Source organism: Leptonychotes weddellii, chromosome 8 (assembly GCF_054177405.1).
Source record: "Leptonychotes weddellii isolate Sample4059 chromosome 8, ASM5417740v2, whole genome shotgun sequence".
NCBI lineage: Eukaryota > Metazoa > Chordata > Mammalia > Carnivora > Phocidae > Leptonychotes > Leptonychotes weddellii.
The window spans coordinates 31,418,555-31,446,252 of NC_138376.1; the positions used below are offsets into that span (position 1 = coordinate 31,418,555).

Here is a 27,698-nt window from a genome sequence, read left to right on the forward strand (position 1 = left end):
AGGTCTTGGCTTACACAAACGGCACTGCTGTGAACATTCTAGTAATTTTTGTAAACCAACAACTGTCAGATACTCGTAATTTTATACATATGGTTCGACCCATGACATGTCTTTTAGTGCACGTATGTTTGCATTCTGCTGAATATATACCCAGGGGTGGGATGACTGGGTCATCGGGGATACATGTGTTCAGCTTTAGTAGATACTGCCAAGTGGTTCCAATACCTATTTTAAAAATCTTATCTCCATATCACGAAGAGTAGTTGCTTTTTTGGTCATGGTTAAAATGTCAGTTTTACCATTAACAGCTTCAAATGTTTTTGCTAACTTCTCATCCTGATGAGATCTCGGTTGTTCTTTACTCGATGATGTGATGGCCAAAGAGCTCATAATTAGGAGCCAGAGGAGTGTCAGCCCACCATTTTCTTGTTCACTTGCGCTTACATTGATAGCCTCGGTCTGTGTTTCTTAGAGGGGCTCTTTTGGGACAACATATCCACTTTGTAAAGGTTGGTTTAGGAAAACAAGCCGATACATAAGTGGCCACTCACATACTTTGGGATGTCCCATTACACTGATAGGGCTGGGTGCTCCCTGTCACGGCTTCCCTGGAGGGAGTCCCACTCTCCCTTCAGGGTGCGTCTCTTAGGCCTAACACCAGCTGTCACAGAAGCTACATGAAGGCCCGGGAGCATTTGCTTCAGTAAATGTGTATTTCTTGATTTTTAAGCTTAAAAGTAAATATTAGTGGTAGTTACATCATTTTCTTTCTGCCCCTCCACTGCCCTTGGGGATCTCGGCTCCAAATAATGTCAGTGGGCCATTGAAAGGGTAGAAGGAGATCGCAACAGCAAGAATGATCCATTGGTATTCCTCTAGTGTCTTTGCTCTTCTCTTTGCAGACGTACCGTGAGCCCGTGTCGGACTACCAGGTCCTGCGGGAGAAGGCTGCATCCCAGAGACGAGACGTGGAGCGGGCACTCACCCGATTTATGGCCAAGACAGGCGAGACCCAGAGTCTTTTCAAAGATGACGTCAGCACGTTTCCATGTGAGAGTCTCTCCCCTCTGGGGATCCTGTCTTGTTATTTGAAATACTCACTCCATCTTCCCTTTCTCTCAGCATGATAGGAAGAAATGAAAGCTCTGTCTTTGTCTTGGGGGCAGCTTGTTCTTCACATTTCTGACTCCTGTCCCCAGGTCTTAAAGGCCTGTGCCTAACTGGTGGCTGTAAAATGTTACAGCCTCTGTTGCAATCGGCTGTTTGAGGATGAGTTTGAGCTACCTCAAGGATGACTGACTGTAGGCATCAGAGAGACTCACCCAGCAGAAGTAGCAGCCCTGGAAGAAGGAGGGACACCGAAGGCAGGGGGTGGGGCACTCACCGAACACCCCCCTCACCCCCACCCTTCCCACCCCCTCGCCCCCGTCTCTGCCCTTCACCGTTCCTTTCACAGGCTCCACGTCACTAAATTTCTCATCTCAGCACTACCATTTCACTCTGTGGCCACGTTACCTCATCTCCATAGGCCTTGGGTTTTTCAGAGGTGAACGAGACATTGGTTTGGGTGATTGATGCAGTCAGCAAGGCCCTGTAGAATGCTCGCTGTGGGCCTGGCCCTGGATAAGAGCCGCTAATAGTTCAATTGCCAGACCCGGTGCTAATCCTTTCCCTTATGTTACCTCACTGAATCTTCTCTCGAACCTGTGAGTCAGGAACCTCTCCCACCACCATTAGAGGAAGCCGAGGCTTTTAGAGAAAAGAAATGAAGTCATTTCCCCAAAGCCACACAGCTGGTAGATAGGATTCACCCTAGCTCTTCCTGACTACGGGACGCCACAGCAAAAATAATCTCAGAGTGTCTCCTGCTAATCACGTTCTGCCATAGAAATATATACATAGATGATGTTTTTTAAATTTTTTTTTTTAATTAATAATTTCTTCTTTTCATCAATGCTTTTTGGAAGAACTGGAACGCTCACTTACCTGAAGTGCCCTCTAGCTTAGGGGGTGTATACTTAGATGCAGAGAGTTCTCAGGTCCAGTGTTTGGACTTGAGTCCTTTAGGCTGAAGAGATCAGTATCCCTGCTCAAGAAATGAAGCTGAGAGGGCTTAACTGACCTTGGGTCTAGGATCACTCAGCTGATACTTCGCTAGGATTCAGCCCCAGTTCTGTCTGCGTTTAGTTATACTTGGTAAAAGTGGGCGCTGAGGCCATATTGCCCGAATTGAGATGCCACTCCGCCACTTCCTGTGTGCTTGACGAGGTCGCTCCATGCCTCAGGGTCCTCCTCTGTAAAACAGGGCTGGCAATTGTACTTAATAGGGTGGAGGCAAGGATTAAAGATAGCGTATGGGACGTTGTGTGGCCCATGATGAGTGCTCAGAGTGTGTCAGCCATGACTGCTGTTCATTGCCGCTCATGGATCTGTTGGAAGGCTCTTGGCCCACTGCAAGGACACTGACCGGAATGGTGCCTCTCTTCCAATTTCCCAGTGATCGCTGCCAGGCCTTTTACCATCCCCTATCTGACCGCCCTTCTTCCATCGGAGCTGGAGATGCAACAGATGGAAGAGACAGATTCCTCGGAGCAGGATGAGCAGACAGACACAGAGAACCTCCCTCTTCATATCAGCACGGTGGGTCCTGCCTTCTCTCTGCTTCATAGTACCCACAAAACTCATCCATGCTGCCCTCAGCCTGTCACCCTGAGAAGTAGACATGACCTACCCCGGGCCTCTGGTTTTGTGTCAGGGACTTGCGTGATGGGCTCATGATGATCCAAGTGTGACATGAGTTCTTGCATGAGAGACAAGTCCATGTCCTGGGGATCACTCATTCATTCACCAAATATTGAACAGGTGTCTGCCAGAGCCAGGCACAGTTCTGGGTACTGGAGAATTAGTAGGAGACTAAGGAGATAAAATTTCCTGCCCTCACATAGCTAAGAAAAATGATAAATTAGAAGATAGGAAGTAGTATGGGTATGAGGGGCTGTGGTACTGGATAGGGTGACTGAGAAGGTGACATGAAGGGAATAAGGCTTGTACATAGCTGGGAGTAGAGCATTCCTTGCAGAGGACACAGGAGATGCAAAGGCCCTGAGGTGGAAGCTGTTGTGTTGAGGCACCTCAAGGCCATCAAGGTAGCATGAAGAAGGGGGAGCTCCTGGGCAGTTATATCTTAAAGGTTGTATTAAACACTGGGCTTTTTCTCAGTAAGGGGGGAGCCATTGGGAATGCTGAGCAGAGGAGCGTCAGGGGCTGATGTAGGTTTATTAACAAAGTCATTCAGGTTGCTGTGTTGAGAGTGGACTGCAGAAGATAAGGGTAGAAGCAAGAGAGACCACTTAGGAGGCTCTGCAGTAAACTGAGGGGTGGTAGTAGAAGCAAAGACAATGAGACGTGGTCAGATAGATTATTTGGTCAGATTTTAGATTACTTTCAGAGGAGAGCCAAGCGATGGAGTGGGTATGAGTTGTGAGAGAAAGAGCGCGCCAAAGAGGAATGCAAGGCATTTCGCCTGAACAACAGGAAAGATGGAGTTGCCTTCAGCCAAGATAGGGAAGCCCTGGGTGTGCCAGGTGGCTGGGGGGAGAGGCAGGAATTCCGGTGAAACAGGGTAGCCTGAGATGCTTATTAGACATCTGGTGGTGATGTCAGGCGGAGAGATGGATGTATGAGTTGGGAGTTCGAGGAGCTGTTAGGGGTAGAGATGCGAATCTGAGAGTCATCCACATGTAGACTGTGTTTAAAACCATGAGACTGAGTGAGCTCCTTGGGAATGGGTAAGGATAAAAAGAAGAGGAACTGGACTCCGTAAGTATAGACATGTGCTGTCCGTTACAGTAGCCACGTGTGTCTATTTAAACTGAAATTAGAGGTGCCTGGTGGGCTCAGTCGGTGCAGTGTATGACTCTTGATCTTGGTGTTGTGAGTTTGAGCCCCACATTGGGTGTAGAGATTACTTAAAAACAAAATCTTTAAAAATCTAAAAAATAAACCGAAACTAATGTAATTGAGATGTTAAAATTCAGTTTCTTAGTCACACTGGCCGCTTTTCAAATAGCCACCCATGGCTAGTGGCTACCATACGGGGCAGTACAGATGCGAACGAACACTGTCGTCATTGCAGAAAGTTCCGTTGGACAGCACTTATATAGACAATTGTTTTAAGGAATTTGTAAAGGGAAGGAGAAAAATGGAGCAGTGGCCAAAGGGGGAACGCTAAGGGGTTAAGAGAGGCGTTTTTTTTTGTTGTTGTTTTTTTTTTAAAAAGATTTTATTTATTTATTTGAGAGAGAGAGAGAATGAGAGAGAGCGAGTACATGAGAGGGGGGAGGGTCAGAGGGAGAGGCAGACTCCCTGCCGAGCGGGGAGCCCGATGCGGACTCGATCCCGGGACTCCAGGATCATGACCTGAGCCGAAGGCAGTCGCTTAACCAACTGAGCCACCCAGGCGCCCCAAGAGAGGCGTTTTTATTTTTGTTTGTTTCTTTAAGATAAAAGAAATAACAGGATGTCAGTATGCCGATGGGATGATCTGGTAGAGAGGAAAAGTGGATGCAGGAGAGACAGAAACATTTTGGATTGATGTTCTTTGGTAGGTGAGAGGTAAGGGATCTAGGGGCCAGGGCATGGTGGAGGGGTTGGCCTTGATAGGGGCATTTCACTCCCAGGGGAGGAGATCGAGTGCGTGGGCAGAGACCAAGGCGGGTGAGACGTGCTCGTCAGAGCCCGTGGATGTTCTCGTCTGGGTATTGAGGTGTTGTAATCAGCACATGCGAGGATAAGACCCCACTCATGTCCCTGTATCTTTGCGAGAAAGTGCCAAGTACAGCCACAGAACTGCTAGAAACTTGAATGCCTTTAAGGACCCTGTGGTCCGCTTACCATATTCATCTATCCTTTAAAGCCGGCCCTGGCTTTGAAGCAAAGGTTGCCTTGGTGGTGGTCATTGGACCAAGCATTCCATGTGTTCTCCAAGGTTCCATGCAGCAGGTGGCAGCCAGCAGCCCCAGTATGCAGGTGGAGCGCAGCCTGTGCTGTCTTCTGTTATTTGCTGACGGGCCTCCTTGCTTGAACACACGTCTCGTTAATGTGGGATTATTCCTTTCCGAATTAGGGCTGGAAGCCCATGGCTTTACCTAAAGCAGAAGAACTTGTTATTTTACACTTCTGTTTGGGACTCAGTTAATTTAGTCTGAGATAGGGTGATTGGGTCTTGGACTCAGATGAGGTTCACCTGATGAACAGGAGGCATCTTCTAAGCACCAAGTAGCTAACAGGCCTGCAGATGTGTGATGGGTCACCGCAGGCGGTGACTTAGGTGAGGTTGTGGAACGCCAGGAACGCGGGAGCTGCCGTAGGACTCCAGGATACCGAGAGGCCAAGCCAGATGGCAGAGAATAGCAAGAGCTGACCCTCAGAGTCACGCTGGCCCGGCCTCCAGTCGAGACGGCGCTGCTTTCCAGATAATGTGACCTGGGTCACATTCCCTAACATCTGAGTCTGTTTCCTCACAAGTACAAGCAGGAATAGGAAAAGCTATCTCAGCAACGTACATCGGGTGCCTGGCTGGCGGCTCCCTCCCCCAGCCGCCCACCATTTTAGGCTGTACCACCACCTGCTCCTCTATTAAAAGTGAAGAAATAAATACAAAGGCCTCAAGAAAAGGATCCTAGCAACAATTGATACACAGCTGATTGGACTTGTTCATGTTATTCTCTTGAATGGCAAATACAGTTCTATGTTTCAGAATTCACAATGTAGAAAGAAACGCACGGCAACCATCCTTTCCCCCATCTTTGTTCCCTGTCATCCACTTCCCTGCCTCTCAAGCAGTCAGTGTCACCAGTCTCTTGTGTATCCTCCCAGAGACACAGTTTCCTCCTTGTTTTAAACACAAGTAGCAAATCGCAAACGGTTTTCCCTTCCTTTTTTCCTTTATTGGTATATTTTGGTGATCATTCCATACGTGTGTGTTAGGAGCTTCTCCAGCCCTCCTTATGCTTTCATCATGGCCCACTGTGTGGACATAACCATGGAACGTAACCAGCTCCCTGTAGACGGGTATGTTTTCTATCTGTGGTTTACAGACGTCGTTACAGTGAATTAAATGACTGGTATTTTAAATTATTCTTTTATCTATCAAGGGCAGCAATGCTTTTAAGGACTGTTTCTAGGTGGTTACTTTGTTTAACCGGTTCCGGTTTCTCCATGTACTTGAACATAAAGGGACTATTCATTTTAAATGAGTGTGTAAGAGAGATTTTTTTTTTCCTTGTATATTTGAACTAGCTGCCTTCCACAGACAATACCTGTGTCTCAACTCTTGCTCTTTTATGAACAATGTACCATTCATTTGCTCAACAAGTATTTATTTAGTACCTGTATGTGCCAGATACATTCTGGGTGCTTGGGATACCTCAGTGAACAGACCAAACGAAACATCTGCCTTTTGGAAGCCTTTGTGTTGGCCAGGGGGGAAACACAATGAATGTAATGTATAAATGAATCATTTACAGTATATTAAAGATGCGGATGCTATTGTTGGGGCAAGGGGACCAAGGAGGGGGAAGATCCAGGGTGAAAGATGGAAGTTTCAGTTTTAAATAGGGTGATCAGGGTAGACATCACTGAGGAGACATTTGACAAGAGACTTGCAGGAAGTGAGCAAGTGAGCCATGTGGATATCTGGGGAAGAGCGTTCTGGAAAGGGAGCTGCCAGTGCAGAGGCCCTAAGGAACAACACAGAGGTGAGTGAGTAGGGTTGTGGCTGAGGGAGGCAGTGGGAGGGAGGCTGAGGTCAGGTCAGGTAGGACCCTGCAGTCAGCTTTCAGAACTGGCTTTTAATTGGGTGAGATGGGAGTCATGGGAGGGTGTGGAACGGAAGAGGGACATACTGGAACTTCCTCAAGGATCTTAGACTGTGGGGGAGGTCAGTTAGGAAGTTGCTGCAGTAGTCTTGATGAGAGCTACTGGGGGTCCAACAGGGCAGCTGCAGTAGAGACAGTGGAAGTGGTCAGATTCTACCCGTATTTTGAAGGGTAAGGCCAAGAAATGACCCTAACAGATTTGAATGTGGGAGTCTGAGAAAGAAAAGCAAGGATGACTGTGGAGTTCGGGCTTGAAGAACTGGAAGGACGGAGTCACCTCGGGAAGGGCTGGAGCCCCGTTTCTGGCACAGAAGTCTGAGGTGCCTCCTCGAGGCCAGGTAGAGATGTTGAGCGAGCAGGTGGCTGTGCGAGCCTGGGAGTCAGCAGAGAGGTGAGGGCAGAGAGGCGCATGCGGCAGTGGTCGGGGTAGAAAAATGGCGTTGGAAACTGTGAGGCACTGCAGTCACCCGGGGGTGTGGGGGGCTCACCAGAGCTTACACGCTGTGGCCTTCGCAGGCTCGGGGAGCTCCTGACAGACTCTTCTGCTCCCACCTTTTTCAAGTAAATCTCAGTGAGTTTGGTACTTTACCTTTATCTACTCCTATCCCTTCCTGTCTCAAGGCTGCCTGTCCCTGAAGGAGGCAAGAAAGTGGCATTTCCAGCTCTACTTGGGAGAAGAGAAGCTGTTGTCCCATGACTCGGGACCCACATCCTGGCCTTGTGAGACAAGTGAGCCGAACGGAGGGAGCCTAGTGCCCTCCAGCAGAGGTCCCAGGGCTGGCTTTTCTGCGCCCCTGACTGTCCCTCCCATCCTTATTATCTCAGGAAACACTTAAGGCATGGTTGAAGTGAACTTGCAGCCACTTTTAAGACAGGGCGTTTCCGGTAGAGAAAGGACAGCAGGGAAGTAGGGGGTGAGTTACTGAACCAAGCTATTAACTTCAGAAAGATTGGGCGCCAAATATCCCAGGCAGGTCTGGTCATGGTCACACTTTGGGTCTGGCATGAGCTAGGTTGTCCTGGGGGCAGGCACTCCCTTTCAAGAGACCCTCCAGAAGGTCTACAACGGCTCTAGGTGACTTTGTAGTCCCACTGGATCGGGTGTGGGAGAGGGAAAGCACAGGGACCCTGGATGGAACTGGGTTTTGGGGGAGAGCAGAATTGGTGGGGCAGGGAGGGGTGGGCAGCGGAACCTAGAAGTAAGCCAGTTTCTTCAGGCTCACTGAGCCTAAGACTGGAGTCCCTGTCCTCAGCCTGCTGTGCCTTGTGAGGGAACCTGCTGTTCATGTCATCCAGTCACAGCGTCCTCTGCCCTGCTGTCTTTTGACAACAATCTCCTGGTTGAGGTCAGGTCCTCTTTTGTCTCAATTACAGAACCGGAATCTCAGTGACAGGAGCCTTGGCCCGTCACCAGGGGGCGCAGCCCAACCGGCTTCTTCTGGTCACTTCTAGTCCCTCAGGCCTGAGCTTCTAGGTCAAGTCCTCAGTGTGATTTTTCTCCCCATTCCCCTGCAGCTTGTGCTCATTTTAAAGAACTTGGAAAATAGAAGAGAGCATAAATAAGGAAAGGAGACTCAATCACCCATATTCCCAGAACCGGTTTATAATGTTTCAACCTACTTTCAATATGTCTACACATATTATGATTAAAAAATGTTTTAATTGAAATCATGTTGAATATATTGTAAACCTATAAACTTTTCTCCCAAATCACTTTCCTCAAAGCAAACAGTGAAAGAGCTGACCCACAGGTCACAGATGGGGATTATCGTTGACGTTCCCGTGTTGGCGCCTGCGTGTTGTCTTTGCCTTGGCAGGAACCCTCAGGGCTCAAGAAATGTTTGGCCTCTGCTGCAGTGTGATCGTTGGTACCTGTTGCAGGTACCAGATTTTTGAGAATCTGGAGGAAAGTGATTTGATTTGCATTCAGTTTGGTCCAGGAGATGCCCTGTGCACATGATTTGTTCTGGCCCTGCAGATGTCCTGCAAAGCATCTCGGGTCACTTCTCTTTCTTTATCTCCACACAGGCCGGGTTTCCTCCTTGAGCATCCAGATGTTTGCCTCTGACTCCCTGCCCCTGCCAGGCCTCTGTTCTAACTCATGTCCTTGCCTTCTTGAGAGGTTCAGAGTTTTGTTTTCTGTGCTGCCCTGTGTCCAAGCTGTTGGTCTCCTCTTCCTTTGCTAGCCGGCCCCTGCCTGGGCCTCATTTCTCCAGGGCAGAGATAGGTACACTAGAAAGAAAGTGGTCCCTGGGCTTCTAATTTCTTGACGAAAGGGATGCTGATAGTAGTTCTTATTATGGGCATGATCTCTTTCCTTATGCCATTGGTATTTTGCTTTATTTCGGCTTTTGCTCAAAGGATGATTCTGGAGCCGAGAAGGAGAACACCTCTGTCCTGCAGCAGAACCCCTCCTTGTCGGGCAGCCGGAATGGGGAGGAGAACGTCATCGATAACCCCTATCTGCGGCCTGTGAAGAAACCCAAGATTCGCAGGAAGAAGTGAGTTGGAGGCTGGGGTGCAGAGAGGCTTCTCTGGCCAACTGAGGTGGTCTTCTCTGCTCCCTGGCAGAAAAGAGAGGCTCCCCACTGGGTCTGAACCTAGGGAAAGGAAATCTTTTCCCTTTTCCTCTCCTCACTCATCCCCCATATGTTCCTCTTGCTGCAAAGAGGTTGAGCATCCTGTAGCCTGGGGACCAGCCCTCACAGCCCTAGAGCTGTCCCCCTTAGAAGGAGAGCAGGTGGGGCCCCCACCAGGCAGGTTCCATGGATTCCTCTTCTTTCTAGGTCGCTCTCGTGAGCTGAGAAGGAAGCCTGCCTTGTACAGAGACGCGGACACCACTCTCCTGGGGCAGTTAAAGCCACTGGAGGGAAGAAGAGAGGGTGGCCTCCTCAAGGTCAAGCCAAGGCAGCCGGTGTGACTGGGCATGATTTTAATAGCAAACTCAAATATTAAGACCACCTATTTTCACTGGATATTTGGGTGGAGGAAGACATGATGGTAATGATCAGACTTTCTGAATCCACCTGAGTGACTTCAGTTATTGTCACAGAACTTGATTCCTTTGAATCCTGGAAGACCAGGCATGCGCAGATAAGTCACACACACAGGAGTTAGAGTGATGCATAAGGGTAGCCCTCTCTCCTGGGAGATTGATCACTGGCTGTCCCTCTGTGGGATGTGTGCTTGGGGACTACCCACTAAGTCCCGCTCCATCCTGGGAAAAGAGGTTTTCTCTGACAAGAGCCCTAATCAGTGGATATATTATTTTGTGACTTGTAGAGGAATCACCGATTGTAAACAACAGGAAAAGGATTTGATGGCGGGGTTGGCGGGGGGTAGAATTTGAGGGATGGACCTGGCCGGTCTGCTGGAAGGCTAGCGTGGACCGACGCTGTGGTCCCACCTTATGGCAGAAGTGGGCTGAGAGGAGCCTGCAGGCCAAGCCAGGGTATTCTTCCAGAAGCAGGTCTGAATCTGATCAACCTCTTTTCTTTCTGGGGAGAGAGGACTTTGTCCTTGATGTACCCTACAAACCAAAACAAAAAAAGCAAGTGTTAAGGAAGATACTGGGCAAGCTGATACCCTTTGGCTGGTCTCCAAAGGAAGAGATTTAAAAACCCAAGTCCAAAGAAGAAAAATGCCAGCAACACCTGGAAGTTAACACAGGATAAACAAGTTGTTCCTTGGGTTAGTGTCCTAAGGTCCGTATCGAACTTTCCCGATGCTCTACTTCCAGAGTCATCTCTTCATCTTCCATGCTCTAGATGAATTTGAAAACTTGAAGAACTTGAAGGCAGGTTCCACGTTCCTCCGGCCTCACTCTTGCCCTAGGGCCCTCCATCCCGTTGCCTGGAGGCAAAGGAGCTGCTTGTCAGTCACTGAAGATGGCATGCCAGGGAGATATTTGAGTTCCCCCACTCCGGACCAAATAAGCATTCAGGTTTGCAGTGGCCTGAAACTCTTCGACTGGACAGCAGTCAGAGCGGGCCTTTGCTGAGTTTGTGATTCGGCTCGTGGCAATTCTTGGCCGGTTGAGTTTACAGGCCCAGGTTTGAGCTCTGGCAGGTGCAGGGCTGAGACCTTGCTGGCTTGCTGTTCGCTCTTGGGGCAGCCACCCCTGTCAGCATTTCTGCACTTCCTCTTTTGCCATTACTGTCCAAAACCAGCACCTGCCCCATGCCACAAATCTGAGGGAAGAGGAGGCGGGTTTGGGAAAGAGTTGCTACTTCTGCTGTTGAGATTGGAGGCCCTAATTCTGGATGCGAGGCCCTGAGAAATGATGAGACAGCTTGAAACACTGACCCGACTATTGATGTGTAAAAACTGTGTATAATTCTCAATGTATATTTATAAATTTCTATTTTTTATAACTTTGGGAGACTTCTTGGAGGGAAAACGTAGTAAACAGAGCCAGATTAAGGACGTGATTTATGAGCTCTTAATCAAAGGTCATAATAAAAGCTTTGCAAATGAAACAGAATGATATACTTTGAACTTAATTTGTATTCAGAAGTACAGCAAGGAGTAAGACTGTAGACAGATAAGGTTTAGTCCTTCTGTTGGACTAATTACCCCTGGATACTATATAAAACTTTCTACTTTGGAAATTTTCAAACACAGAATGAGGAAAGTATATATGCTTTCCCTGTATATCCTTCACCCAGCTTCAACACTAAGCAGTATCTTTTCAATTCTGTTTCATTGATGTCTCCCACCTTTTTTTTCCTTTATTTTTTCTTCCTGGAGGTTTTTTTTTTTTTTTTAAGATTTTATTTATTTATTTGAGCGAGAGAGCAAGAGCGGGGGGAGGGGCAGAGGGGGAGGCAAAGGGACCAGCAGACTCCCCGCTGAGCGAGGAGCGGATGCGGGGGCTCAATCTCACTGAGATCATGACCCTGAGATCACAACCTGATCTGAAACGGAGAGTCGGAGGACACTTAACCAACTAAGCCACCCACGTGCCCCTCTTCCTAGGGTTTTAAAGTAAACGCAAGACCTGTGTCATTTAATCTGTAAATAGGTCATCATCTCTCTCTGATGGACCTTTTTTTTTCTAATTTTGAAATTATAGATTCACAGGCTGTTAGAAAGAAAAAAATGTCCCATGTACCCTTGGCCCAGTTTCCCCCATCGGTAGCATCTTGTGTAACAGGTGCAGTATCAGACCCAGGAGACTGGCCTCAGTACAACCCACAGAGCCTATTCGGATTTCACCTTGTCCTCTGTGTGTGAGCAGTTCTGTGCGGTTTGGTTACACGTGGATTCATGTAACGACCGCCACAATCAAGATACAGAACATTTCCATCACCACCACCACCTCTCCCCATCCCTAACCCCTGGCGGCCGCTCTTCTGTTCTTCTGTTCTCCATCTTTATAATTGTATTCAAAGATTGTTGGGGTGCCTGGCTGGCTCAGTCAGTTAAGTGGCTGCCTTTGGCTCAGGTCATGATCTCAGAGTCCTGGGATCAAGCCTCTGTCAGGCTCCCGCCTCAGCGGGGGAGTCTGCTTCTCCCTCTCCCTCTGCCCTCCCCCCCCCCCCCCGCTCATGTTTTTTCTCTCTCTCTCTCTCTCAAATAAAACCCTTAAAAAATAAATAAAGATTATTAATATAAATGGGGGTGCCTGGCTGGCTCAGTTGGTAGAGCATGCAACTCTTGATTAAGGGGTTTGAGTTCGAGCCCCACGTTAGGCATAGAGTTTACTTTAAAAAAAAAAGATTGTTGGGCGCCTGGGTGGCTCAGTCGTTAAGCGGCTGCCTTCGGCTCAGGTCATGATCCCAGGGTTCTGGGATCGAGTCCCACATCGGGCTCCCTGCTCGGCAGAAAGCCTGCTTCTCCCTCTCCCACTCCCCCTGCTTGTGTTCCTGCTCTCACTACCTCTCTGTCAAATAAATAAATAAAATCTTTAAAAAAAAAAAAAAAAGATTGTTAATATAAATGGAATCATAAAGTTATAACCTTTCAAGGTTGGCTTTTTTCACTCAGCATGAGTAAGAGCCCTCTGGGTTGTGTGTATCGGTAGTTCCTTTGGGTTTTTTTTGCTGAGTCATACTTCATGGTATGGATGTACCACACAGTGTGTGTAACTATTCACATTTTGAGGAACATCGAGGTTGTTTCCAGTTTCAGCCTATTACGAATAAAGTGGCTATACACATTTGTGTATAGGTTTTTATGTAAACATAAGTTTCACTTCTCTACAATTAATATCCAAGAATGTGATTACTGGGTCCTGTGGTAACTGCATGTTTAATGTTAAAAGGAACTGAAACTCTCCCAGAGTAGCTGTACCATTTTTTTTTTTTTTTTTAAGATTTTATTTGTTTGACAGACAACGAGAGAGGGAACACAAGCAGGGGGAGTGGGAGAGGGAGAAAGAGGCTTCCGGTGGAGCAGGGAGCCCAATGCGGGGCTCAATCCAGGACCCCGGGATCCTGACCTGAGCTGAAGGCAGACACTTAACGACTGAGCCACCCAGGCGCCCCGTAGCTATACCATTCTGCATTCCTATTAGCAGTATATGAGTGATCCAGTTTCTTCACATCTTCACCAATATTTGGTGTTATTATTTTATGTTGCTTTAGCCATTCTGACAGGGGTGTAATAATATCTCATTGTGACCTTAATTTGTATTTTTCTAATGGCTAGATGTGTCTATTTGCTATCTGGTGGAATCCAGTTGAGTCTTTTGCCCATTTTCTCATTGGGTTGCTTCTTTGTTTTGAAATTTCTTTATTCTAGATACAAGAACTCTTGTCAGGTGTGCAGTTTGCAGACACTTTCCCACTCCACAGCTTGTCCTTGTGTCCTCCCCACAGGATCTTCTGCAGACCGAAAAGCTTTTAATTTTGAAGACCAACTTATCAGTGTTTTCTTTTATGGGTATTTTTAGTGTTGGGTCTAAAACTGTTCACCAAGCCCTAGCTCCTGAAAATCTTTTTCTGTTTTTTTTTTGGTAACATTTTTATAAATTTATGTTTTACATTTTAGTCCTTGATCTATTTTGAGTATATTTTTATAGAAGATGTGAGATTTAGTTTGTTATTTTGTCTGTAAATGTCCAATTGATCCAGCACCTTTTATTGAAAAGCTACTCTTCCTTCATTGAATTACATTTGTACCTTTGTCAAGACTTAGTTTTTCGTGTGTTGGGGGGCAGATTTGTGGCGGTTGATAGACTTTTTTTTTTTTTAACATAATCACCATGTCAATATACTTAACAAATGAAAAGAGATTTCATGATAGCTTTAGTATCCAGTTCATATTCAGTTTTTTCCAGTTGTTTCAAAAATGTTTGTTTTTAATAGTTGCCTTGCTTGAATCAAGATCAGAATAAGATCCACACACTGCACTTGGTTTTCACATCTCCTAAGTGTACAGCAGTCCCTCTGCTATTTACTGATGAGCATGCCCCTTCCTTGACCCCCCTCCTGGGCCTGCAGCCCCTAGTCTAGCCTCTGGCGAGGACACTCAGCAAGCCCCCTTCCTTTGTTTCTGACCAAGGGCCAGTTAAATGGTGACCAGTGAAAACTGAGAAACCAGTAAGAAAATGGCCTAGCCTTCTGGGGAAACAAGCGTAAAAGGACCTGACGTCCTTGAGCTTTGTTTTTCTAGAATCCTGAAGTTGCTCTAAGAGGCCATGTGGTTCAGTAGAACAAAGCTTGCTGACATGTGTATTTATGGCCCCACAATTGACCAGCTGTGAAATCTTGAGCAAATCACTAAACTACCAAACCAGTTTCCATAAAACAGGATAATTATGATACCTTGTGAGGAGGATTTAATGAGAAATGTCTGTAACCGTGGCTTATAAGTGACAATATTATTCCATTGCCAGACTATTTCCTGTTGCTTTAAAAATTACATATAAAAACTAATACTGAGAACTTAACTCTTGCCCATCACTGTTTTACAGGTATTGACTCATTTACTCCTCACAATGATCTCATAGTAGATTTTCTTACTGCTTCCATTTCCAGCTGAGGATGGGGAGGCGCAGGGAGGCTGGTAGCTTCCCACAGTCCCTGCCGCTGCCGAGTCCCAGAGCTATAGTCTGCACCTAGCATCCTGCTGCCGAGCTCATGCTTTTTACCTTTGGCTATTGCTTCACGGCCGTACATGCTTGTATCTCAAATGCACTGGTCACGGCCGTACATGCTTGTATCTCAAATGCACTGAGTGCTTCTGTGTGCAAAGTGATTCCCACTATACACCCATGCTGCCGTGGCCTGCAGGTGGGAGGAGAAGGAGCTAGAAATGGAACCAGTGACACAGAGAGGGGGATGGGGAGGCAGGCTAAGGCTGCCAGTCACAGCTCTGTCCATTCCTTGATGAAGTAGATGAAGGGACAAAAATATTTGTGAAGGATTTTGGTCAGTTTATGAATAATGGATCTGTAGCAGATTATAAAGGAGGCTATGGGTTTTCTGGTACGAGGAGAGTGAGGATCTTGTCAGGGGAAACGCCTGTGGCCCCTTTCCCTGCCCTGTGGGGGCCCTGGCAGAGACAGGCTGGAAGAACTTTTAGTCTGACCTAAGGTGGTATCTCTACTGGATTAAATGGTGTGTTCCAATGAGTTGGGCTGTAGAGCCCCCAAAAGTCCCCAAAATCTAGTGGTTTAAGACAGAAATGTACACCTTCTATGAAAGTCTGAGTGAGTAGGCGCTCCAGGCTGGCTTGGTGGCCCGATGGTGTCAAGTGTCCTTCTATTTCATGGCTCCTCCATCACCTCAGGTGCTGCTCGCATCCATGTGATGGAAGGTGGCTGCCACCCTATCCACTGGCTCCGCGTTCCAGCCTGGGGGAAGGAGGAGAGAGGAGGCGTCTGTACAGGAGAGCTCAAGCCCCAGAAGCTGCCCCCTCGTAGTCAATGGCCCCACCAAACTGCAAGGGAAGTGAGGAAATGTGGGCTTTAGCTGAGTGTCTAGGTAAAATTTGGGAGCCCTGTTGCCATGGAAAGAACAAAAGAATGGATCTGGAGGACAGCCGGCCATCTGCCACAAATGAGGTTGAGGGCGTGTGCCCAGGAATGCCTTGGTGGGACAGGCAGCAAACCCCTCCTGAACACAGGAGCCACCAGACTTGGCACCCTTGGCTCCGCCAGCTGGGCCCAGAGGCCAACAGCTGGGTGCTCCTCTAGGCTGGGGCCCTCAGTGTAAGTCCAACCCAGCTTTTGCCTCTCATGTGTGACCTTGTTAGCTGCCCCTTCCTTCAGAGTTGTTCCTTTGGCTTCTATGACATGGCTCTCCTTTCCTTGTTATCCTACCTCTTGGCTTCCCTTTTCTTTGCTGGCTCTTCCCCTGACCCACCCAGCTGTGGATGGTCCCAAACACTCTTCTGCTTATACAAGGAGATGGCTCATCTGCTCCTCCACCTCCATCTGGTACCTCCCCGGGAGTCCTCAGCATCCATTTCTGTCTGTAGCTCGCTCGCCACTGAGCTGTCTGGCTATACTCTGAATGCAACACAGTCTGATTGGCTTTGATTCCATGTCCGATGCCCAGCTTTCCCACTTCAGAAGGAAGTTAGAGACAGGCCAGTAGCTGCTGGCCCTTGAGTACTTGCCTTGGGCCTTGGTGGCAGGCTTTACAGCATTGCCTCACCCTCCCAGCCCTTCCCCCCCACCCCCGGGGGGCTAAACACTCTGGAATCTTCCTTCTTCCGGTCAGTCACCAAGTTCTGCCACATCGTCCCCCCGTGCCAGTCTGATGCTGCACTTCCCTGCTGTCCCCCAGCCTGTGTCCCCTGCAGGCCCACCTTCCTACCCGTCCTTTCCCTCCCTGCAGGACGACTCGCAGTTCTTCCCTATGGCTCCTTACCCCAAGTCGAACCTGCCCAACTGGCTTCCCGGGGCCTCTGCCAATTCATTGTTTCTTTTGGATAACTCCTATCTCTTTCGTTTATTCAACAACTGTGGATCTAGCGCCTTCTGTGTAGGCCAGGCACTACGCCAGGCTCTAAGGGTACCTTGGTGAACAAGACAGACATGGCCCCTGCCCCCAGGGAATTCAATTCGGTGGGGGGTGGGGGGACGGGGATGGGGAGAAAACAAAACCAGAAGCATTAGAGATTGTGGAGAAATGTGAAGAAGGACATCAACGGGGGTCTTTATGCCTTGAGGGGAGAAGGCCATTCTCATCACTGTTGCACCCGTGCCTTCTTTTGTAATCTTCCTGGCCACCACCTCCTAAAATCTGGCCTGTCCTTCCAGCCTGCATGTCCTCTCCAGATTATATTGATCCTTTCTTTCCTCATTCACTCATTCAACAAACATTAACTGAGCCAGGCAGTTGGGATAAAGCACAGAGTGTAGTAAAGTCATTACCTTCTCTCTCTCTTTTTTTTTTATTTTAAAGATTTTGTTTATTTGACAGAGACAGCGAGAGAGGGAACACAAGCAGGGGGAGTGGGAGAGGGAGAAGCAGGCTTCCCGCTGAGCAGGGAGCCTGATGTGGGGCTTGATCCCAGGATCCTGGGATCATGACCCGAGCCGAAGGCAGACGCTTAACGACTGATCCACCCAGGCGCCCCAATCATTACCTTCTCTGACCTTATGGTCCAGTTGTTGCACAGACAGCTCACAAACAACAGACATGTAACGTTGGGTGGTGAAGTGGGATCCCGAAAGGAAAGCGGTAGTGTGCTTTGTGTAATTTAAAGATTTATTTATTTATTTTAGAGAGAGGGAGCACGTGCACGTGCACACCTACACACGTCCGTTGGGGGTAGGGGCAGAGGTAGAGGGAAAGAATCTCAAGCAGACTCCATGTTGAGCCCAACATGGGGCTCGATCTCACCACCCATGAGATCATGACCTGAGCCAAGATCAAGAGTTGGAGGCTTAACCGACTGAGCCACCCAGGCGCCCCTACTTTAGATAATTTAAGGAAAATTTAATAAAGGGATTACCTCCAATGGTGGTGTAGGGGATAGGGGAGCACAAGGTGGTGTACTACCTGGGTGGGTAACAGGGAGGGGGCAGTTACCAGAACCTGGAGAGAGGCCTCTGTGGGTGCCTTCTGCCAAGAGCTGAGGCCTTAGGTCATTGAGGTGCCCAGTCACACACAGCAACCTTGCAGGGAAGGAGCCAGCTGGGAAATTAATACCCTGACCTCAGGCTCCTCCCTCCAAACTTCCAGTGTCCTGCCTGTCCTCTGCTGAATGGAAGCTGGAAACCAGAGGACCAGCCTTCGAGGGCACAGAGCAGGGGGAAGATGGGAGGGAGTGGATCTGGAGGAGCCGATGAGAGGAGCTAGGTGCCAAAGGGGTTGCTATTTTATTTTATTTTATTTTATTTTTTAAGATTTTATTTATTTATTTGAGAGAGGGCAGGGTGGAGAAGGGACAGGGGAGGGCCAGAGGGAGAGGGAGAAGCAGACTCCCCCGCTGAGCAGGGAACCTGACAGAGGCTTGATCCCCGGACTCCAAGATAATGACCTGGGCTGAAGTCAGATGCTTAACTCACTGAGCCACCCAGGTGCCCCAACGGGGTTACTACATTAGAAAGGGTAAGGAAGGAAAGCTGTCTTTGAGCAGGGCTCTGAACGCATCGATGAGGCCAGCCGAGTGGAAAAGCATTCCAGGGAGAGGGAGAAGCAAGCACTGTGTGCCTGGAGAAGGTGGGAGAGGGGGGTCAGGGAGGAGCAGGGGGCCACACCATGCAAAGCCTCCTGGGCCTGAGTAAGGGCTTTGGGGGTTATTCACAGATGGGTAGCAAGGGCGTGTCAGGATCATTCTGGCCGCTGGGTGGTGCTCTGGCTGTAGGGCCATGATGAGACTACTTGTCTTCAGGTAGTTTCACAAAGTTTGGCATTTAGCAAACGTGATTCAACTAGGGGGACAGCCAGCAACCCCCAAACTGGAGGCCCCAAGAGAGCCAACCAGGCCTTTGGGCCTCTCCCTGCAGTCTGAGTCCTGTACCAAGGGAGAGGGAAGAAACAAACACATAGTAACTCCTTTCCCCCAGGCGCTCACTTGTAGTCAGGGAGACAATAAACACAAGAACCTGTTTAACACCACACATCTAGACCGAGGAACGAGTGTCGGGAAAGGGTTGGACTCAAGGGCTGAAGACTGGCCTGAATGGGGTGGGGTTAGCAAGCAAAGCTTCTGGAAGAGGTAAGGGACAGGGGAGATCTGAGACGGCCTGAGGGAAGGTGGGAGGGCAGGTGACCCAGCCTGAGAGGACTCAGGTGCTCAGGTACCCTCCACCCTCAAGGCCCTGCTTCCCCTGCACAGCCCCTGAGTCTCCTTTGCCCCTCCTGTAACATCTGCAGAGGCTAGTTTGGTGTCAGGTGGAACCAGCCTTCTACCTCGTGAATCTGGCAGAGGTCCCTTCTGTGGCATTGCCCCAGGAAAGGGGCCATTTTTTTTTTTTTTAAGATTTTATTTATTTATCTGAGAGAGAGAGATCACAAGCAGAGGGGAGGGGCAGAGGGAGAGAGAGAAGCAGACTCCCCACTGAGCAGGGAGCCTGACATGGGGCTCGATCCCAGGACCCTGAGATCATGACCTGAGCCGAAGGCAGAGGCTTAACCGACTGAGCTACCCAGGCACCCCGAAAGTGGTCATTTGAATTGATGGGGTCTGGGGTTAGAAGGGGCCCTGCTCCAGCTCATTTACCCAGGTGAGTTCCTGATAATCTGCGAGGCTTTTAAATAGAAGGGTCAGGAGGCTCAGAGGTCTTTAGGAGTAGTGCCCTGGGTGTAAGAGGAATGGCCTGAGCCTTGCCAGTTATTTGTCATCATGAAAGAGCCCTGGGGCCCCAAATTCTAATTTGATTTCTTTAGGACTTTGTTAAGCATTCATTTATGAATTTTCTTCAACCACTGATGATGGGTCTATCATTCTTCTGTTTTACTCAGGCTCATACTGAAACAAGTTTTTAATTCTCTGCACTTCAGTCAGCCCACAGTGCCCAGGTGCAAGTGGGGGGCAGCCGGCCCGAGGGTAGAGATTTCCCATGGACATTCTCGCTTCTGGAAACACATTCGAGGTATTTCTCCTCCTCTTGGAGCGAGCGGCTTACCCCCATCTCCATTTTATTACCTGCGTTTCCTTCTTTACTAAAAAGTTTTTTATTTAATTTTGAATAGATAATATATGTACACAGTAGAAAATTTCAAAGACAGAAAAAGATAAAGTGATGACTAAGCATCTCCTTCTTGCCCTGCTTCCCAGACTCCCAGGTCTCTTCCCTGGAGGCTACCAGTATGTTAGTATCAATATTTTGTCTTATGTATTCTTCCAGAAATAGGCTGTGTTTTGAATGCAAATGCTTGTATATACTCTCTCCTCTTTTTACACAATGGTAGATACTATATAAACCATCCATGCTTTCTCCCCCACTTCTCAGTGCACCGTTTGGGAGCGGTCCCACGTCAGTAATAAAAAGTTGCTTCGTTCTGTTCCTTGGCTGCAGTGGTGTTCCATAGTGTGGCTCTACCATTATTCAACTGGTGCCCGGGGGATGGACGCGCTGGTAGTTTCCAGGCTTCTACTATTGCGCGCGGATGCCCGCCCGCTACACGTGGACAGGTGTCCTTGGATGGCTCACGAGTCAGGGCAACTTACACTCTCACCTCAGTGCCTGCCTCTTACACTTCCACCTCCTGTGTCTCAAAACCTGTCGGAGCCCGCCAGCCAGAGGTAGAAAATGGGCCCTTGCCGTGGTTCTGTTGGAGTGGAGTTGAGAGTCTTTTCCCGTTCATTTTATCATAGCAAGGAAGTGCGTGTGTGTGTGTGGGGGGGGGTGTCGGCCAGAATTGGGGACTTCAGCACCATGTGCTGTGATGATGCCCCTCAGAGGGGCCCCCAGGTGCCATCACAGCCTCCTTCTGGGCCAAGACTTGAGAAAGAGCGTCCCAGGGATGGTGACTCATGAGCTGGCCCTTAAAGCTGAGCAAGTCAAGCAAAGGAAGGAAGGGACATTCCAGGCAGAGAGGACAGAGAACACAGCAGATGAGGGGGACACAAGGCTGAGTGTGGAAACAAAGGTTAAAGGCGGACCCTAAGGGCCTTGTTGGCCTCGCCGGGGAGTTCTGTTTTGATCCTATAAGGGTCAGGGTGCCCATGAGAGACCCAAGATGCATTTTGGCACAGATCCACGGACAGAGTACCTGCTCCGCGCCAGGCGCTGCGCTAAAGCACGTCATATAGATGATGCGTGCTGCCATCAGCCTGGGAAGGGGTGCGATCATCATCCCCACTTACGCGCGTCTCATCTCACTTCGTAATAGCGCTCTCATTCTCGCCACTTCTCGCTGTGTAACAGAAGAGGACACAGAGGCTTAGAGGTTAGAGAACATGGGTGAGGTCCCCAGACTACTGAATGGCTGAATGGGCTTCAAGCCCTGCTTCCTCCTGACCATCGCCTGCCACCTCTGGGAGCCACCAGTTGGGCCATTTCTTGGGGGGGGGGTGCCTGAAGGGGACAAAAGCCCTCACTGGGAGCAGACGCAGCTGAAGGACACCAGGCCCCCTCCCAACATGCCTCCTGTGATACCAGCATCTGAGGTGTCCTCCAGCAAGTTCTGTGCGCAGCAATCAAACAGAGACAGCATTCCCATTCCCCCCTGCTTTTTTTTAACAAAGGTGTTAGCATACTGCATCCACTTTCCTGCGTTTTTTCCCCCATTAATATCTTTTGGATATTCCATCCCATACTGGTTCATAAAGAGCGTCCTTATTTGTTTTTATGTCTGCAGAGTGTTCCATTGTGTGTCTTACTCTAATTTGTTACCGTTTATTTAGAGAAATGCTGTGATGACATGATGTCATTTTGCTGGGCTATCTGGAGCCCAACTTCCTAGGAGTGGAACTCCTTGCCCACAATATATATTTCACATTTTGGTAGCTATTGCCAAATGCCTTCCGTCGGGGTGGTACCATTTTAGCCTCCCTCTAGGGAAAAAGAGCCTGTTTCCCTACATCCTTGTCAAGACAATGTGTGATCAAGGTTTTAATCTTTTGCCAACCTAAGTGAAAAATGGTATTTTAGAATAGCTTTAGTTTGCATTTCTGTTACGACTGAGGTAAACTTTTCCATGGTGGATTTTAAAATACGGTGTTCCTGGCGCGACGTCCCTGCTGAGGAGGGACCCAAGATGTTCTCTGGAACCCAGCTTTCTCCACTGTCCCTGAGCCGCTCTGCTCTGGGCACCCACCGGTCTTTTCAGTTCACAAATTGTCCTGGTGGGCATGCACAGGAGCAGAGTGAGAATTCCTTCTGAAACTCGGCATTCTCAGAGTGGCGGGTATACTCCATATAGATCATCCTAGTAGTTGCCCCCATCTGCATTATCCCTCTCCAATGCCAGAAGCTGCCCCCTTCCTTGACCATCATCCCCTGAAAATTCAAACAGGATTAGCCAAGCAGTGCTCCTTCCCCCTTTCCCCGTGTTTCTTGGGCCAGGTACATTCTGGAGAATGATTAGACATTGTCCCAGGCTACCAAGTGCTCCCAAGTTGGCCAGTCTCCAGGAGAACAGAAAGTTCAAAGAAGACACACATGTAAGCAAGCCCAAGTTTTATACTTCTTCCAACCCTTCCTGGTTTGGGACACTGTCCCCACAAGCTTGTCAGAGACAGTGGTACCTGGGCCTGGGCCCTCTCTTGATCACCCAGGGGACAGGGCCAGCTGCAGCCCTCTGGAAGGTCATTCAGATGTGGACCCTGTCCTCAAGGAGCCCAAGGCTAGTCCTGCCATGTCCTCTGAAGTACTGTTTCTTTTCTCAGAGGCCCGAATGTACCAGGTCTCATGGTCTCCCCTGAAGTCTTCTTCTGGCTTCATGGAATGTTCTGGAAACTCTGGGATCTTGTCAGGGAGTGTGTCCCCAGCTTGTATGAGAGAGGCCTGCATCCTTCCTGAGCTCTCAGAAGCACCCAGAAACACTGTCCCCTCCTTTTGGGGCCATCTCCAGCTCATCCACCTGGACTGAGGCAGACCCACTCCTACCCCATCGGCCCCAGCTCTGCTCTCCCTTCCTTCCCAAGTTCTCTCTCCCTCGAAAAAATTTTCTATGATTTTTAAATAATAATGACAACAGCATATACTTCTTTTTTTTAAAAAAAGTAAAAAGTTTATTTATTTGAAAGAGGGAGAGAGAGAGCGCAGGGGGAGGGGCAAAGGGAGAGAGAGTCTTTTTTTTTTTTTTTTAAGATTTGATTTATTTATTTGTCAGAGAGAGAGAGAGAGCACAAGCAGGGGGAATGGCAGGCAGAGGGAGAGGAAGAAGCAGGCTCCTCATTAAGCAGGGAGCCGAATGCAGGGCTGGATCCCAGGACCCTGAGGTCATGACCTGAGCCAAGGGCAGATGCTGAACTGACTGAGCCACCCAGGCATCCCAGTGAGAGAGAATCTTAAGCAGACTCCACCCTGAGCACGGAGCCCAATTTGGGGCTCCACGCGGGGCTTGATCTCATGACCCTAAGATCACGACCTGAGCCGAAACCGAGAGTCGGACACTTAACCGACTGGGTCACCCAGGCTCTCCAGCATATACTTCTATAATACTTCCATGTGTCAGCTACTATTTAAATATTTATATTAAATGATAAATGGACACAGTACAAAATTCAAAAGGTAGAAAAAGATGCAGAGTAAAAGCTAAGCCTTCCTCCTCATGCTGCTTCTTCCGCCACCCCATCCCCCACCCCAGAAACCGCCACCAGTACGGGGCTCCTGTGTGTCCGTTTGGAGCTCTTCTATGGATGCATAAGCACGCGGGTATCTGTTCTTTCGTCGCTGTCACACAGGCGGTGGCATATAAAACGCCACCTTTTGTATCTTTGGCTTTTTTGGTTAATTTTTCCAGATTTGCTTTGCGCTGCCCTGACAGTCTTATCCCCCTTCCCACCCCTGAATGCAGAGCGCTGTGATGGGGCAGAATGGTGACTGGCTTCGGGGCCTGACAGGTCTGTGGTCAGTCCTGGGTCCCTCTGCTCGACTAGTGGCAAGTGACTGAATTGCCTGCATCTCACTTTTCCTCATCTGCAAAGTGGGCTAATACCTCAAAGGGTTACTGAGAGGGAGAGAGAGTGAGAGAGAGAGAGGTGTGATACTAGAGACGATACGTGTGACCCTCGTGCTTGTACTGACATTATTCCCAGTTTCCTCCCCGCCCCCCGCCGGGTTGTGGTGATGGTGGCCAGGGCCTGGGTTATGGACCAAGCACACATCCCGAGGGGAGGTGACACACAGGAACAGGATCAGGGCCTGCCCCTTCACTGTGTTTCCTGGATGCCTGAGCAGGGAGGGAGCGAGAAGGGGGGATGTAGGAGGGCTGTGTTGGTGGCCTTTGTTTCAGATGTCAGCACTGCTGACCTTGTAGCTCTGTCCTCTTTTAAAAGTTGGCATGGGCGCCCTCCTCACCCCCTGGACAGTACAGCTCCAGAAGCAGCCTGGGTCCCTTTCCTGCAGAGATTTCTACTGTGCAGGAGACAGCTAAGCGTGAGCAGGTCTCAGCTCTGGGTACTGCAGAAGCCATCAGTTTCCTTGAGGCCTCCCTCCCTCAACCGCCGTGAGCCCTGACAGGACCTCAGGAGCCCACGGCCTGTTGGAGCATCTGTCCAGCTGCCCAGCCCCACAGTCCCCCCACTCACCACCGTCTTATCTCCTCCACAGCCGGGCTTCTTCTGTACAAGCATATTCAGAAAGAAAGCCTATTGGTGCCTTCAGCTTGGCGGGAAGTAAGAGTTAACAAACACTAGCCCTTCGGGAAACTGAGGCCAACTATACACAGAGCTGCTGGGTAGCGTCCACTGAGAGTCTCCTCAGGGGCAGGGGCAAGGCGGGGGGCGGGGTACAGGGGGCCCTGCGCCCCCGAATCAGCAACGCGTTCAGCCCTCGCTTTCCACATTGGGTTTCTTGCTGGTGGAGTAATTGGTACTGAAAAACTTCTAGAAAAATATTTTCTAGTTGAGTAAGTATGGATATATTGGGAAATAAAGTGAAAAATGTTCATAAAAAGCAAAGCCTCAAGGAAATGTTGCCTTTTTTTTTTTTTTAGTGGCAGCTTCGGGCTTCTCCCCTCAAGCTTGAGGAGGTGGGATGGCATGTTCATTTCTTCCACTTTGCTGTTTGGAAATCTTGGTAGAAAAATATTAGAAGAACTACTCTAACGAATGGTTCTGCCATTAACTGTGTAATCATGAGCTAGTTCCTTTTTGTATTTCTTTTTATTCCACAATGGATTAGAGAGAGTTTGTAACAGAAACAATAAATGATGAAAACATTAAAATTAAAAAATCAGCGCCAGTGGGAAAAGGACATTAAGTAAATCAGTGTAGAGATGAGGGAGAAGAGGCCCAGAGATAAACAAATATATACATCAGATGGTGTACATCTGCGCCGAGGAAGAAATATAGCAAGGTGATGAGAATAGGGAGGGGGAAGGGGACTGCCTGCCCTTTTATGGAGTAGTTAAGGGAGGCCTGGCCTCTCCAAGAGGGTAACATCTGGAATGAGACCAGATAACTAGAAGAGACTATTCAGTGACGAAGGACCAGCAAGTGCAAAGGCCCTGGGGCAGGAGTGGCCCTAGCATATTAAGGGGTACAGTGTGGCCAGCATGGAGAGATAAGGGGCAAAGTGGCAAGAGGAAGGAGGGGAAGGGTGAGTCCCCAGGGCCCTCAGGTTCCTCTCTTCTCACTACTCACAAACCCTCTTGATGCTCCAGTTTCCTCACCTGTCAACTGGGGATAATGCTTGCTCTTCAAGGGTTGCGAAGTAGGAGGTTTGCCCTCCAAACCCTCTCCAAACCGCAGGCTCAAGGACCTCTGGCCACCTTCACCAGAGCCTGCTCTCAAGTGGCCATCATTTTGGGACTTCAGGGAGACCAGGCTTCAACCTAGATTGCAGGGTTTCTCAAGCTGACGTTTTGGGCTGGATTGTGGGGGGCGGCAGGCTGCCCTGTGTGTTGTAAGACATGAGTAGCATCCCTGACTCCCATCTACTGAATGCTCACAGATTTCCCCCAGGTCTGATGACCAAAAGTGTCCAGACATTGCCAAATGTCCCCTGGGGAGCAAAATTGCCCCCAGATGAGAACGACTGAGCTAAAAGTAAGCACCAAGGCTGTGCATGTTCAGGCACCAGCAAGAGGCTGGTGGAAAAGGATTGGGGGCAACAGAGATTTTTTTTTTTCCCCTCTCAAATCAGAATGTGTCTTCAGCTGTTCTCTTTGTTTAATTTCCCTGAGGCTAGAATGTTCTGGAAGACAGTGTTGTGTCATACTTCGGAGTCTGACCACTTGCATAGGAATCCTGGCTCTGCTGCTTGCTAGCTCTGTGACCTTGGGCAAGTTACTGAGTCTTTCTGTTCCTGTTTCTCATCCATACACTGAGGATAACAAAAATACCTGGCTCCTGGGGCTGTTGGGAGGATCCCGTGACATAATACGTGTAAATGCTTAGGACAGTACCTAACAAGTCCTTGCAGGACAGGTTCCCTGGGAGATGGAGATTTTGTGTGCGGGGAGTTTCTTGGGGGCGTGCCTTCAGGATGCACACTCAGTGGGGGAAGGGGTGGGGCAGAGGGAGAAGCTGGGCTTCCTGAGCTTGGGGGCACTGGGGCCATCAGAAGCCCTGGAGCTAAGATGACCCTTCAGAGTTGTCCTGAGTTGGGGGTGGGATGCCTCGATCAATGCATGGGGGCTGCCCCCAGGGAGCAGGTGTGACCTTGGACAAAGGTGGCTCTTTGGTGGAAAGGACAGTTCCCAGGGAGGGACTCAGCTGAGCGGAACTTCAGTCCTAAAAAGGGAAGGGGGCGGGGTGGGAGGCAGGGCCGAGAGTGCTTATTGGCTAGTATTGTGGGATTAGATTTCAACAGAAGCTAAAATGTTTTTAAAACACCCTGGCCAGTGGAGAAATTACTCCCAGTCTAACACTGTGCCATGCCCATCTCCCAGTATCCTGCTTGTCCCAAGGCTGCGGTCATTTATTGCCCTCCTGGAACAAGAGGGAGCAGGCCGAATCCAGAGAGTCATGACCACACTCACCCCGCCTGCGCTGCCCCAGCCCGGAGACCAAGGCAAGGTCACTTGGCCTGTCAGTACTTTAGATTCTTCTAAAGATGGGAGTGGTACCGCCTACCCACAGTGAGGAGAGAGGATTAAATGGGAGACCACATGGCAGCAGTTCTCAAAGTGTGGTCCCTGGGCCATCAGGACTGGCCTCCCAAACTGCGAACTTGTTGGAAATGTGAATTCTCAGGCCCCATCCCAAATCCACTGAATCAGGAACTCTGGGGAAAAGTTCTAGGAATCTGTGTTTTGACAAGTCCTCCAGGACTACTGATGCACGCTCTAGTTTGAGAATGACTGGTGTACGGGACAGCACTTAGCTCTGAGTCTGGATCCTGGAAGGAGCCGAGTCAACCTGAGTTGAATCTGAATCTGGACTCCCTCCGCCCGCCAGCCTTAGGTCAGGTGCCTGTGAGCAGAGCGTCACCTGCTGGTGACAGCCGACCGTGTGCGCATATAAGGATCACACACACACGCACACACACACACAGGGATTCAGGGCTACACACACACACACACACACACACACACGGATTCAGGGCTACACCCATGAGCAAGGAAAGCAGTGCTGGATATCACGGCAAGTTGCCCGGAGGTCCTCTCCTCACTCCCCTCCACTCTCCCTGGAGAAATCAGGTTAAAGTGAATGTCAAGGGGCGCCTGGGTGGCTCAGTCGTTAAGCGTCTGCCTTCTGCTCAGGTCATGATCCCAGAGTCCTGGGATCGAGCCCCGCATCGGGCTCCCTGCTCCGCGGGAAGCCTGCTTCTCCCTCTCCCACTCCCCCTGCTTGTGTTCC

At 49.3% G+C, this 27,698-nt stretch overlaps 2 protein-coding genes across 10 annotated transcripts in view; both read left to right on the forward strand.

Moving 5' to 3' along the window:
* TOMM6 (translocase of outer mitochondrial membrane 6) overlaps positions 1-27,698 on the forward strand; it is a 401,564-nt gene that overhangs the window by 204,766 nt on the left and 169,100 nt on the right. The gene's annotated exons all lie outside the window — the stretch shown is intronic.
* Positions 1-27,698, forward strand: part of TAF8 (TATA-box binding protein associated factor 8) — a 42,194-nt gene that overhangs the window by 8,430 nt on the left and 6,066 nt on the right. For 3 of the 9 annotated variants that reach the window (XR_014147657.1, XR_014147658.1, XM_081828225.1), the window contains exons 6-7: positions 903-1,050; positions 2,498-2,640. Coding sequence is in view for 5 of the 9 variants with exons in the window: in XM_081828225.1 (XP_081684351.1) it covers positions 903-1,050; positions 2,498-2,640 (291 nt within the window). In the remaining 4 variants the exon portion in view is untranslated. Of the gene's footprint in view, positions 1-902; positions 1,051-2,497; positions 4,245-4,473; positions 6,259-7,499; positions 9,380-9,664; positions 13,068-19,744; positions 20,290-27,698 lie in introns of those variants that run through there. The other 6 variants (XR_014147659.1, XM_081828224.1, XR_014147656.1 and 3 more) reach the window with 6 other exon arrangements.